This window comes from Myotis daubentonii, chromosome 16, assembly GCF_963259705.1.
Source record: "Myotis daubentonii chromosome 16, mMyoDau2.1, whole genome shotgun sequence".
In the NCBI taxonomy this organism is placed as follows: Eukaryota; Metazoa; Chordata; class Mammalia; order Chiroptera; family Vespertilionidae; genus Myotis; species Myotis daubentonii.
The window spans coordinates 56596327-56609197 of record NC_081855.1 but is presented as its reverse complement, the minus strand read 5'-3'; the positions used below and the strand labels follow the sequence as shown (position 1 = coordinate 56609197).

General features: G+C 69.3%; 1 protein-coding gene across 3 annotated transcripts; it reads left to right on the top strand.

Moving 5' to 3' along the window:
- Positions 1–3998: 3998 nt before the first annotated feature.
- Positions 3999–12624, top strand: NPTX1 (neuronal pentraxin 1). Of its 3 annotated transcripts, XR_009449404.1 has the most exons (6): positions 3999–4587; positions 4848–5055; positions 6753–6997; positions 8286–8465; positions 8969–11531; positions 11710–12624. XR_009449404.1 is itself a non-coding variant. In XM_059671473.1 (5 exons), the coding sequence occupies exons 1-5, from the start codon at positions 4141–4143 to the stop codon at positions 9188–9190; spliced, it is 1299 nt and encodes a 432-aa protein (XP_059527456.1). In that variant the 5' UTR covers positions 3999–4140; the 3' UTR covers positions 9191–12624. The 3 variants fall into 3 exon arrangements, 2 of the variants coding, with proteins under 2 accessions (XP_059527456.1, XP_059527455.1); XM_059671473.1 differs by having other exon boundaries at positions 4851–5055; positions 8969–12624; XM_059671472.1 differs by having other exon boundaries at positions 8969–12624.
- The last annotated feature ends 247 nt before the right edge of the window (positions 12625–12871 follow it).

The following is a 12871-nucleotide window of genomic DNA, read 5'->3' as shown; positions in this document are numbered from 1 at the left end:
CCACTCCTGCCCACCCCTCCCCACCCCAGCCCACCCCACACAGGGGGTGTTTAAGGGGGGCCTGCTCCCAGGGTCTGAGAGGCTTGGACACTAAACCATCCACAGAGGGAGGTAGGAGGCCTGGCCCCAGCGACAGCCCTTCCCTCCTGCCCTCACACGGCCCTCCCTGGCCTCCCCCAGTCCCGCCAACAGCACAACCACCGCCATTGGCTGCGTCCTCTCTGCGCCAGGCCCCTGCTGCCCGCCTACCCCTCACCCAGGCCCCTGCTGCCCGCCTACCCCTCACCCAGGCCCCTGCTGCCCGTCCACCCCTCACCCAGGCCCCTGCTGCCCACCCACCCCTCACCCAGGCCCACCCCTCACCCAGATCTCGCTGTGACTGTGGAGCTGGGGCCCCAGAGCTCGCAGGCAGAGCCGCCATCCTCCCCGCCATGCCTGGCCCCGCGCCCCAGGACACCCCACGCCTCATTGTGACACCGATATTGGGGTGGGCTGCCCCCCAGAGCTGACTGTGAAGCACCACGACATCCCGCCCAGGACACCGCGGGTCACGCAGAGCCCGAGCTCTGGGCCCAGCCGGTGCCATCTTGGAGAAATCACGCCACGTCCGCAGTCCCTGCCAGCGCTTCAGAAAAGGGCAGGGAACGGACACTTAAAACCCCGAAAATGAAACACCAACTTTATAAACATTCGCTGGAAAGCGCCCGCATCTCCTCTGTCAGGGGCGCCCTGGGGCCCAGGCCCAGACCCAGGAAGTGCTCCCTGAATGAATGAATGAATGAATGAACAAATGAATGAATGAACGAACGAGCAGGAACTCGGAGGCCGGCCTCGCATTCCTGGAACAGGTCCTGCTGCTCAGGCCGAGGCACTGACACCCGAGGAGCCTTGATGGCCCCGCCTGTGAAATGGGTGCAGTGAAGCAGGAAGAGCACCTGCCTCCCAGGTTCCCCGCACGATCAGGGAGCGCAGGTGTGGGGAACACCTGTCAGACGCGGGTTCGAAGGAGCTGGTTCGCCTGCTCCCTGGTGCACTGGCAGCCCCCAGGGGCCCTGGTGTCAGCCTCTCCCCCCCCCCCCCAAGCACTTCCCCAGCACCCAGCGTCTCTGTCCACCAGGCTTCCCTGTGGCGGCGGCTCCCTTGGGAGGCAAGGCGCCCGCGCTCTTCCCGCCGGCGGGGTGAGGGCAGCAGCGCAGCCCTGGGACAGTGGAGCCCTGGCCGGTAAACACCATCTTCATCCCAGGCACCTCTGGACTCGCTCGTCCCTATTGCACGGCCTCTCCCTGCGCCTGGCAGACATGACCGATGTGCAAGGACCCAGCGGCCGGCGCCCGCCCACCCACCAGCCGCGCCCGCAGCCTGAGGAGATTTCCTGCTCAGGTGGACGCTCCAGGCCGCTCCGGCCTCCGCCTCAGCCCTGGAGCTGCAGGGCCCGGGCACCACAGAGCCAGGAGGCCCTGGATTCCCTGGTCCTGGTTGCTGAGCCGGCTGCGGCGACGGCTACATTTTCAGGAATTTCAAAGCTGATCGCTAGCACAGCCTCATTAAAATGTAAATTATACAAACTGAGAAAGACGTGAACTCTACTAAGAAGAAAGGGCTACATGCCCAGAACGCATGGCTCCTGGTTACTTTATCACACGGCACCCGACCTCTGCTTTGGGGGCTGCTTACACCGACTGTGCCCGGGGGTGGGGATACCAGGTCCCCGCGAGGTGCCCAGGCCCGCATTCACAGACAACACCCCACCCCCCACCCCCCCGCGGTTCCGAGGCGTGGACCGGGCCAGGCTGGGCCACCCAAGCCCACAAACGAGGCTGCCCCTGCACCCGGACCTTCTGACCAGGAGGCTGGCCAGCGCGTTCCTCCCCTGAAGGTTTTGTTCGTTCTTCTCCCAGGCCCTCCCCCCCCAACACGGAGAAGGGAGAGGAGGACCCGCAAACACCAGGATGAGCCTCCGCCCGCCCGCAGGGCCCTGAGCCCCGGTACCAGGACGGGTCCGACCCTCCCCACAGCGCCTCCTGGCGGGGAGGTCGGTCGCTGGGCCGAAGGGGCCGGGCCCAGGGCCCTGGGCCGCTGTCTCCTCCCCTCTGGGCTCAACTCCTCCCTCCCAGGGACCCCGCCACCCTGGACACGACCCCAGGCCCCTCCTCCCCGCCTGGCCCCGCTCCCAGGCCCCTCTCCTGCGAGTAAAAGCGGGTCCCGCCGTGCGCGCGGCACCCCCGCCGCTCAGGACGCGAGGCTCCTGAGAGGGGTCCCGCTTCGTCCACGCAGCCTGCCCGGGCCACACCGGGCTCCTCTCCGCGCCCGCGAGCTGTCTGCCTCTCGCCCTCCCTCTCTGCCGGCGACAGCCTCGCCCCAGGGCCTGGGGAAGGGCCTCCGACCGACCAACCGACCGACCGGGGCGTGGAGAGGACCCCGGTGTGTCTCTGGTTGGGAGTTGGAGACCGAAGCCGTGGCACCGCCTGGGGCGCGCTCGCCCAGTCGCCGCTGCTCCCGGTGGGCAAGCCGGGCCGCGGGGGGTGGACGCCGGTGCCCGGGCCCAGGGCCCCTCTGGCTGGGAAGCAGAGGCCGCAGGGCGCGCGGGACAGGCAGGAGCCGCGCCAGGGGCAGCCCCAGCGCGGGGTGGGCTCCGGGCTGAGACGGGGAAGAGACGAAGGGGCGCAGGTGGCGGGCGCCCCCAGAGCGGGGATGGGAGGAGAGAGCGCGGACCCCTGCTGTCTCCATGACGCCTCCTCCTTCTCCACCTGCGCCCGGCGCCGCGGAGCTGCGGGATCCCTCGGAGGCCACGGAAGGAGGGGCTGGGGGTGTGAGTGTCGGGGTGTCCGAGGGGCTGCTGGGCTGGGGCTCTCTCCGGTTTAGGGTTAGGGCCTCAGGAGTCTCGGCGCCTCAGTGTCCTCTGTGTAGTGGGCGCTCGGAAGGGGCTCTGGCCGCCCTGGGGGCCGGCGGTTCGGAACCGGCGCCGGAACCCGAGAGGTATCACAGTCGAGCCCTGCAGAAAAGGCGGGAATGTGTGCGGAGGGGGGTGGGGTGAGTAGGGGTGACCGTGGCCGTCGTGCGGAGCTCCGCAGCTGTGAGGTCCCCCGCTCCCCAGGCCCGGGACCCTTCCCCGAAGACCGTGGGACGAGAAGCGGGGTGATCGGGGTGCGAGCGGGGGGGCCAGGAAGCCCGATACGCACCCGCGGGCACACACGGGAGCGCAGAGCCGGGCAGGCCCGTGGGCGCGGAGCGGGCCTCTCGGAAGCAGCGCGGTCCCGCCTCCCCTGGGGCCGCGGGGAGCGTCAGCCCGGAGGCGCCGCTGCCCGGAATCGGAATCGAGCGGCTCCGCTGGCCGGAAAGGCTCGGTCCGCCGGGGCCGCCGCCGAGAAGTCCCCGCCCGCCCGGCACAGGTGGGGGCGGTCCTCTCCGGAGACGTCGCGGGCCTCCCAGCGTCCGGAGCCGGCGGGGCGGGGGGCGGGGGGCGGAGTGCGCGGGGAGCGAGCAGTTTGTCACCGATCGGACATCTAAGGAACGGGGAGCGGCCCGCGCCCCCCTCTCTGGACTCGGCAGCGCAGCGAGGCTCCGCTCGGCCGTGCCCCCACCGGGCACGCGGTGCCCACCGCCTGAGTCCCCGGGGACCGGCCCCCACGCCCCCGGCCCCAGCCCCGCAGGTGCTCGGGCGGCCGAGCGAGTAGAACAGAAACCTGTCTCGGGGCCCGCGGTGGCCTCCCCGCCCCAGCCCCGTGGGAGGTCGGAGGCATCACGCAGGTGGCCTCCTGGAGTCCGGGGCCTGGTCCCCCCCTCCCCCCGGCTCTCTGAGCTTTCGGGGAAGCGGCGCGGGCCGGGCGGGGGCGGGCCGGGGGCGGGGGGGCGGGGAGGGGCCCTGGAGCAGGCGGCCCCCCGTGCGTGGCGGCGACCCCCGCAGCTCCGGGGCCGGGGCGCAATTAAAGCGGAATTCCTCCCCCGCTGACGTCGGCGGCGCGCGGCCCCTCCCGCGGCGGCATAAAAGGCGCGGGCTCCGCAGCGCAGGCGGCAGTGGGGGCCGGACAGCGCCTCGGTGCGGAGGAGCCGGAGCCGGAGCGCAGAGCGCGGCCGCCGCGGAGCCCCAGCCGCCGACCGAGCCGAGAGCCGAGCCGCCCGCGCCGGGCCCGCGCCGCAGCCATGCCGGCCGCCCGCGCCGCGCGCACCTGTGCGCTGCTCGCCCTCTGCCTGCTGGGCGGCGCGGCCCAGGACTTCGGGCCCACGCGCTTCATCTGCACCTCGGTGCCCGCGGACGCCGACATGTGCGGCGCGGCCGTGGCGGCGGGCGGCGCGGAGGAGCTGCGGGGCAGCGTGCTGCAGCTCCGCGAGACCGTGCTGCAGCAGAAGGAAACCATCCTCAGCCAGAAGGAGACCATCCGCGAGCTGACGGCCAAGCTGGGCCGCTGCGAGAGCCAGAGCACCCTGGACGCCGGCGCCGGCGAGGCCCGGCCGGGCGGCGGCCGCAAGCAGCCCGCGGCGGGCAAGCACACGCTGGGCGACCCGTCCCGGACCACGCAGGCCGCCGAGACGCTCAGCCAACTCGGGCAAACTTTGCAGTCGCTCAAAACCCGCCTGGAGAACCTCGAGGTCCGCGCGCGCCACGGTTCCCCCTCCGGCGCGCGCGCCCCTCTGCCCTCGCCCACCCCGCTCCCGACCCGGCCGGACCCCCCCGCCCCCGCCTGGCGCGGCGCTGCTGCCCGGGCTGGGCCGCCCGGAGCTCGCGAGGCCCCGCGCCTGGCCACTCGCCCGAGCTCCCCGCCAGGCCGCCCCCGCAGTCGCCCCGAGGGGACCGCGCTGGAGGCTCCCGGCCGGTCCCCGCTGTAACCTGTGGCCCCCTCGCCCCGCAGCAGTACAGCCGGCTCAACTCCTCCAGCCAGACCAACAGCCTCAAGGACCTGCTGCAGAGCAAGATCGACGACCTGGAGAGGCAGGTGCTGTCCAGGGTGAACTCGCTGGAGGAGGGCAAGGGCGGCCCCAAGAACGACACGGAGGAGAGGGCCAAGATCGAGAGCGCCCTGACCTCGCTGCACCAGCGCATCAGCGAGCTGGAGAAAGGTAGCTGCCCCCTGGCTCCCCGCCTCCCAGTGCCTCCCCGAATCCTGCACAGGGTTTGGGGCACCCAGGGGGGTGTTCCGGGGAGGGGGCGGGGGCCCTGAGCTCTGGCTAGGCCTGTGGAAGGGAAACAGAGAGGGGAAGGGATTGCCTGGGGCCTCGTGCCCCCCTGCACACACACACACACACACACACTCACACTCACACACACACTCACACACACTGGCAGGATCTTCCTGAGCCTGGTTTGTTGAATCTTCAGTAACTTCCCCCTGTGGCCTGGTCAGCCAGGCCCTCCCGGGAAGGAACCCTGGCTGGGGGGGTGAGGGGGGGCATCCCTGCTGCTCCGGCTGGACCTGGTCTTACGGGTCACCACAGACGCGAACAGGTCTCCTCCCAGCCCTCCTGCCCCTCCCCTTTCCTGGGGGACCCCCCCCCGTTTGATCTTCCCTGTGGAGTGACCCAAAGCCTGGCATCTTGCATCCCCTGCCGTTCCCCGGTCCCCAACTCCAAGGGGCCCCATGGCACCGCGGGGCACACGGATGAGCTTGGCAGCTTAGCCTTGAAGTCGCAGAAATCAAACAAGGTTGTAAAGGGGAGGGGGGGGGCTGGGCTCAGAGCAGAACCACGTGACCCTTCTCAGACTGCAAAGTGTGCGGATGGATTTAAACAGTGCCATCTTAAGGCACCTTACATAACTGAAAAACAGCTCGGGAGGGGTGGGGGAGGGGGAGGAGGGGAGGGTGGGGGCATGAAAACAATCCCCCACCCCACCCCACCCCCAGAGAGGCCCCCAGGGCAGGCGACTGGGCCTGAGACCGTGTGGGCAGCACCCAGGAGCCAGGCCTGCCCTGTTCCCTGGCACCTGGCTCAGAGGGCTGCCAGGAGCTGGCCCAGCAGGCCGCCTTCTAGAAACAATCCCTGGCCTGGGCCGGCTCAGTGCTGGGCTCCCCCAGGCCTGGGGCACACTCCGGCCGGTGGGCCTGTGTGTTCCGGCCCCGGGCCGGCGCCCCTGCCCGCTGCTGGTGGGCATGTCAGGCACACGGCGCACAGGCCGCAGCCACCTTGCTGCGTGGGTGGGGAGGGGGCAGGCACGTTCCCTGGAGACATCCCGACAGGCGGGAGCTGGTGGCCGAGTGTGAGGGGCGGCTGGGGCCGGGAGCCTGAGTTTCCAGGAGACACGGGAAGCTCACCCGCGAGTGGGCGAGGGTGACAGCCTCCACGCAGTCGCCTCGGCGGCCCCTGGCTGCAGGGCCCCAGCTCCCCGCTGCTCTGCCCTCTCGGGGCTCTAGGCAGCGGCTGGGGTGGCCTGGGAGCGAGTGGTCCTCGGGGCTAGTGGGCTGGTCGAGGGAGGAGTGACCAGGAGCAGCAGCGTGCCGCCTGGAGGGCGTGTGCCGGGCGCCAGGCCGGGCCGGCTCGGTGGGGACCCAGGAGAGAAGCGCGTTTCTGAGCTCGTCAGCAGCCAGCAGCCTGCATTCAGGTCGGGCCCGGAGGGGCTGCTGGCCTCTTTCCTCGGGGCCACACCTTGGAGGGCCACCCCCTCCCCAGGCCCCCGCAGCCCAGGTACAGGCTCCCCCACCCCAGCCGCCCCGGGGCTGGGACCTGGGCCAGCTCCCCTGCTCAGGCCCCGCGCTCTGAGACAGGCCTCCCTCCAGCGCTCCCCGGGGTGCAGGCGTCAGGACTGTGTCCGTCCTCCCCAGGCCAGAAGGACAGCCGCCCCGGGGACAAGTTCCAGCTCACGTTCCCGCTGCGGACCAACTACATGTACGCCAAGGTGAAGAGGAGCCTGCCCGAGATGTACGCCTTCACCGTGTGCATGTGGCTCAAGTCCAGCGCCGCGCCCGGCGTGGGCACACCCTTCTCCTACGCCGTGCCCGGCCAGGCCAACGAGCTGGTCCTCATCGAGTGGGGCAGCAACCCCATGGAGATCCTCATCAACGACAAGGTGGGCCGGGGCTGTGGGCGCAGGCGCGGCCGCAGGGCCGTCAGAGGCAGGGGCGGCTCGGCCCCAGGTGCTGCTCTGGCCCCGGGGGCGGGCCTGCCAGGCAGGGCTGAGGGAAAGGAGGGCCTGCCAGGCAGGGCTGAGGGAGGGGCGGGCCTGCCAGGCAGGGCTGAGGGAGGGCAGGGAAAGACCAGGAAGCCCTGGCCGGTGTGGCTCAGGGATAGAGTGTCGGCCTGCGGACGGAAGGGTCCTGGGTTCGATTCCGGTCAAGGGCACATGCCTTGGTTGCAGGTTCCCTGGCCCTGGTTGGGGTGCATGCGGGAGGCAACCAATCGATGTGTCTCTCTCACATCGATGTCTCTCCCTGTCTCTCCTTCTCCCGTCCACCCTCTCTAAAAGATATCAATGGAAAAACATCCCTGGGTGAGGATTAACACACGCACGCACACGCACACGCACACACACACACACGCACACACACGCACACGCACACAGACCAGGTGCCCGGCTCCACGAACGGGATGAAGCTGGAACCTCCCCAGACAGATAGCGAAGGAGACGGGGGGCCCTCCTTCCCACAGACCAATCCCTGACTCCTCCCTGCTTCGGGGAGCATCGAGGCTCTGGGGGGGGGGTGCCCCTAGAAATTCCTCCTGAGTCCACACCCATCTGCTTAGCCCCGACCCCGTGGAGGGCAGCCTGTCCCTCCGGGAGCCTCCCCACCTCGGCCTCCGTAGCCGCGGGTCAGCTGCCAGCGGTCACACGCCCCAGCCTCTCTGCCGTGTTGGTGGCAACTGTCTGAAACCCAGGCTGGAAATGGGGTGCTCAGCCCTCGGGGCCGTGCCTTTATGGGTCCCATTTCCCCTTGGGTGTGCGGCACCACCCACCCCGCGGGTGCCTGAAACTCCGGCCCGAGCTGCACAGGCGGCTGCCCTCTGCCCTGGCGTCTCAGACACTCTGCCAGGCCGGGCGGTGCCGAGCGGAGGGCTGGCGGCGAGTGGAGCAATGGGGGCGGGAGGCGAGGCCCAGGAAGCGATGCGGGGGGCTCTCCCTCAGGGCTTGTTGTGTCGGCTCGGCCGGGGGGGGGGGGCGGGGGGGAGTGAGGAGGTTGTGATTCAGATGGACCTTGGGCCCCGATGGGTCACAGCCCCTCTGCCGCGCCTCGACCCCCCCACGCACGGGCGGCAGGTGGCAGAGCGGCCGTGGTCCTGTGATCCGCCCTCAAGTGCGACGGGAGCCGCCGCAGGACTCACCTGAGCCCGTGTGTCACGCGCGCCCTTCTCCGTCCCAGGTGGCCAAGCTGCCCTTCGTCATCAACGACGGGAAGTGGCACCACATCTGCGTGACCTGGACCACCCGGGACGGGGTCTGGGAGGCCTACCAGGACGGCACCCAGGGCGGCAACGGCGAGAACCTGGCGCCCTATCACCCCATCAAGCCCCAAGGCGTGCTGGTGCTGGGCCAGGAGCAGGTACTGGCCGGGGCAGCACGGGGCGCCCAGATCCACAGGCCAGGCAGGGGAGAGGGGGGAGGGGGGAGGAAGAGGCGAGCTGCAGAGGGAGGTGAGTTATGCAGCAGTTTGGGGGGCGCTGACTGAGTGGGCGTGGGTCTCAGCCTGGCTGGGGCGGCCACTCCTGCTCCGCCCTGGGAGGGTGTGTCGCCATCGGCGCCTGGAGGGCAGTGGCGACAGCAGAGCCAGGCCTTCCTGCCCCCAGAGCCTGTGCCCGTTGGCGATGGGGCCGGCAAAGTGGCCCCCAAGTCCCTGGACTAGAAGTGGGGGATGGGCGGGTGCGGCCGAGACCCGGCTCATGGCTGCCCGCTGACCCCTGCCCAAACAGCGCCCCTTTCCCGGGCTCCCTGTGGGGGACAGCGTGAAGACCCAGAGACCGGACAGGGGACCGTGAGAGCCCCAGGCGGGGAGGCCCGGCCCCCGCCCCCACCACCCCCACCCTCACCCTCTGCGTTTCTCCGAAGGACACGCTGGGCGGCGGGTTTGATGCCACCCAGGCGTTCGTGGGCGAGCTGGCGCACTTCAACATCTGGGACCGCAAGCTGACCCCGGGCGAGGTGTACAACCTGGCCACCTGCAGCTCCAAGGCCCTCGCCGGCAACGTCATCGCCTGGGCCGAGCCCCACATCGAGATCTTCGGGGGCGCCACCAAGTGGACATTCGAGGCCTGCCGCCAGGTCAACTGAAGCCCCGCCCGCCCGCCCGCCCCTCCTCTGCTTGTGCCGCGACGACTGTCCTGTCTCCCTCCCCAGGAATGACTCCAGGCCATTGCCCTCGCGTGTGCACACGCACACACTCACGCACACGCACGCACACGCATGCACACACACGTCACGCGCGCACACACCGCCGCGTTTCGCAGCCCGGCTTCCCTTCCCGAGGACGCCCGTTCCCCAGGAGGCCCCAGGCCGGTGACGCAGGCGACACTCTGAGCCATGCAGGAGGTGAGAGGCTGCGTGTGCGTGTGCGTGTGCGTGTGCGTGTGCGTGTGTGTGTGTGTGTGTGTGTGTGTGTGTGCGCGAGCGCCTGTGCCTGCGTCGATGAGTGCGAGTCTCCAGGGAGGCTCTTCTTTCAGAACGAGGTGTTTCATTTCCTCCTTCGTGGCGCCCGGAAGCCATGGGCCGCGGCTCCGCGTCGTCTCATTTGTCTTTGCGGAGCCTGTCCGCGCTGCCTCCCTCTCGATGGCGTGAATGTGGCTCAGCGTTTGCTGACGGCGGGGCCTGTCTCGGGGTTACCCTGGGGTGGAGCCAGTTCTCTCGGAGGCTGAAGGCAGGAGTGCCCTGGGAGGGCCCAGCTGCGCTGGGCAGAGGCGGTGGGAGGGGGGTCCTGCCTCGGGCATCGTGGGGGCGGGCTCCCCCCTCCCTTTCAGCCGCCTGAGAGAGGCGTGCTCCCCCCACCCCCCTTCTGCCTCTGGTGATAGACAAGCAGAGCCTTCAGGGGGCGGCTGAGAGGGAAACCCACCCCCTGATTAGGACCCGGCCATGCAGGGCCACCCACAGCCATACTCCTCCCCGCTCAGGGCCCAGGGAGGGCTCTGCGAGTCCTGGGGGGGCGGGGAGGCAGACATGGCCAGGCCCCGCCCTGACATGGCCCGCCCACTCCCCCGTGCAGGGCTCCAGGCTGGGACTGTCCCCAGCTGGGGACGCTGAGACCCAACCCTGTTCAACCGCGTTTCTTCCCCGTGAAAAGCCATCCTGCGCATTCCTTCTAGTCCTGCGGGGAGGCGTGTGCGTGCGTGTGTGTGTGCTGTGTGCACGTGTGTTGTGTGCGTGTGTGTTGTGCGCGCGCATTAAGTGAGAGCGTGCTCAGATGGAGTGTGCCCAGGGTGGGGGGGCTCCCTGCCTTTTGCAGCATCGGGGGGTCGCACGCCCCGAGGGCACCTGGACTCAAAACGGCAAATGGCCAGCATGTCTTTCTGGACCCCTGCCCCCTGCCCGGCTCCCCTGCAGCCGCAGACCTCCCTTCCGGGGGGCAGGGGTCCCCCGTCCCGTCCCCCAGGGGCGCCTGTCCCCCTAAGGCAGGCCCGTCCTGTGTCGGAACCCAGTGCACCTGTGTGTCCGTGTTGGTGTCTGTGCGCGTGTCCACGTGGGCGTCTGCACGGTGCCTGCTGCCGGCCCACAATGCCTCGCTCTCGTGCAGAGGCCGTGTCCAGGCTGCGCCCCGCGGCTCAGCAGTGGCTGCTTCTGACCCTTGTGCTTCGTCCGGGCCGTAGGCCTCGGCACCTGGGGGTCTGCGGGGCCTCCTCTGCTTGCATGTCCCTCGGGGTGGCGCGTCCCCGGCTCCCTCAGTCCCGTGTGGTTCCCTGTCTGCATGGACTTCTCCAGTCCTGTGTTCTGTGCCGAGTGCCACCCATTGTCCCGTGACCATCCATGTAGCTACTGAGAACGGCTGCGGAAGCCAGCGAGGGCGCCGGGGGAGGCGCGGGGAGGTCCGCGGGCCTCTCCCCCTCCCCGCTCCCCAACACCGAGCGAGCGGTGTCCCCTGTAGGAAGAGAACAGGCCTAGAGCACCCCCGGGAGAGCGTGAGCTTGGAAGCACCCCTAGACCAGACCGCCCCTCCCCTCGGCCACCGGGAGCGGCTGCGAGGCCAGGCCCAGGCTCGGTGCTCTCGGGCAGCACCCCCGCCCGCCCCTGCCAGGCCCGGGACCCAGACCCCAGACCCCAGACCGCCTGCCCAGCGGGCGCGGTGGGAGCTGTCCGTTCAGGACCACAAGCCATTCTCTGCCCTCACCCCGACGGGCAGAGCATCCCAGACGCTACAGACGCGACGTCTGTGTCCACCTCCGACCCTTCCCCCGCCCGCCCCTCCCCTGACGCCCCCGCGGTGCCAGGGGCCCCAGCTGACACTTAGCTCCCTCCCCGCCCCTCCCCGGAGCCTGTGCAAGCCCCTCGACGCCCTCACTGTGTTCACACTTGGCCCTCGGCCGCCCTGAGAGGGGCTGACACAGCCACAGATCTAACCCGCTAGTTCCCATCTCCTCCGTAATCGGAAGGACGCCCCTCGCACTGACACCCACGCCTTTCTCAGGTAAGCCATTTTATAAACACGGAGATAGACGCACTGTGGGGGCGCCCAGTCCCACGGCCCCCGCGCCCCAGGCGGGAGCGCCGCCCGCAGGCTCTCCCTCGGGGTGGGGGCCTGAGATCCCACTTGAATCGTAAGCCTTCTTGCTTTTGATAACACGGTATTCTTTCTCTTACTGTAGAAGACAAAGTTTATTACCAAAACAAGAGTATTTTTATGAAAGAAAAGGACAAACCCAGAAATCCACTCAATCTATCTTCCCCGGCCAATACCTTCAGGCTCCGCCGCCACGCTGGGCTGAAAGCGCGTAGTTGGGAGAAAGACACGTTTTGTATGCTTCTCTTCTTTGCTTTTGTAGACCCCCCCCCCCATTCCTTCCTCAGACGCAAAGATCCCTTTGTCACCAGCCCTGGGGCCTGGGACCAAGGGGGTGTCTCGTGGGCAGCGGAGGGGAGAGAGGCTGACGCGAGGTTCGCGGCCACCCCTCGCGGTCACCCGGGGAGCTCGGGGGCGCGTGGGGACCGGGATGTGAACGGGCCAGGCCTGGGGCTCGGAGTGGACGTGTCGGGTGGACCGAGTTGAGGCCTCGAGGAAGAGGGTTGTGTGTGGTTGGCGGGAAGGGGATGGGATCCCCTGTGACCTCGCGGCGGCCAGGCCGTGGCTGGAAGCGGTGGCGTGTGGTGCCGCCTCTCGCGTCACGGCGTGTGAACGAGGCGGCCGTCGGCGGGCCCCGTGCAGCTCGGGAGGGGAACAGGCGTGGAGGGGAGAGCCCGGTACTCGCGCTCCCGACTGCGTCTGATTTGCCAAAACAAGACCCCTGACGACACAGCAAGCCCCCGGCTGCCGCTGCCGTGTGCATCCTGTAGCATATGGGAGAGATCGGTGTACCCCACTTCTTCATTATTTGCCAACCAAAGCTGAACATTTTCATACGACTCGCAGCCCTGGCCCCGCCGCGGGGCCACCCCGGGACCGCCACCTCCCCTCGCGACCGGGAAACGCACCATTTCTACTGGTCTCCCTGCTTCCTCTCCTTTTCTTGCTGAAACATGAATTGTCGAGTTTATTTTTACACAGTAAAGAGTGAGAAAGACTGGTCTCCTTGCAATGTCTGCACCTCCACCCGCCGGACACCTCGGGGGACCACCCAGGGGACCCTCCCCCGCTTTGTCGGGTGCCAACCCTCCCGGGCACTGGGACATCGGGGGAGGGACGGGCCTCCGGCTGCAGGTGCAGCTGTCAGAACAGAGAGGCACAGGGATTGACCCCCATCCCCCGCACGCACGCTCACCTGTGGACACGCACACTCACACCTGCCCGCGCTCACCTGTGGACACACACTC

Excerpts from the sequence above, each read along its gene's own strand:
- NPTX1 (XM_059671472.1), top strand. The coding sequence starts at position 4,141 with ATGCCGGCCGCCCGCGCCGCGCGCACCTGTGCGCTGCTCGCCCTCTGC. Across the intron at positions 5,056-6,752 it reads CATCAGCGAGCTGGAGAAAG|GCCAGAAGGACAGCCGCCCC; the intron begins GTAGCTGCCCCC and ends CGTCCTCCCCAG. Across the intron at positions 6,998-8,285 it reads AGATCCTCATCAACGACAAG|GTGGCCAAGCTGCCCTTCGT; the intron begins GTGGGCCGGGGC and ends TCTCCGTCCCAG.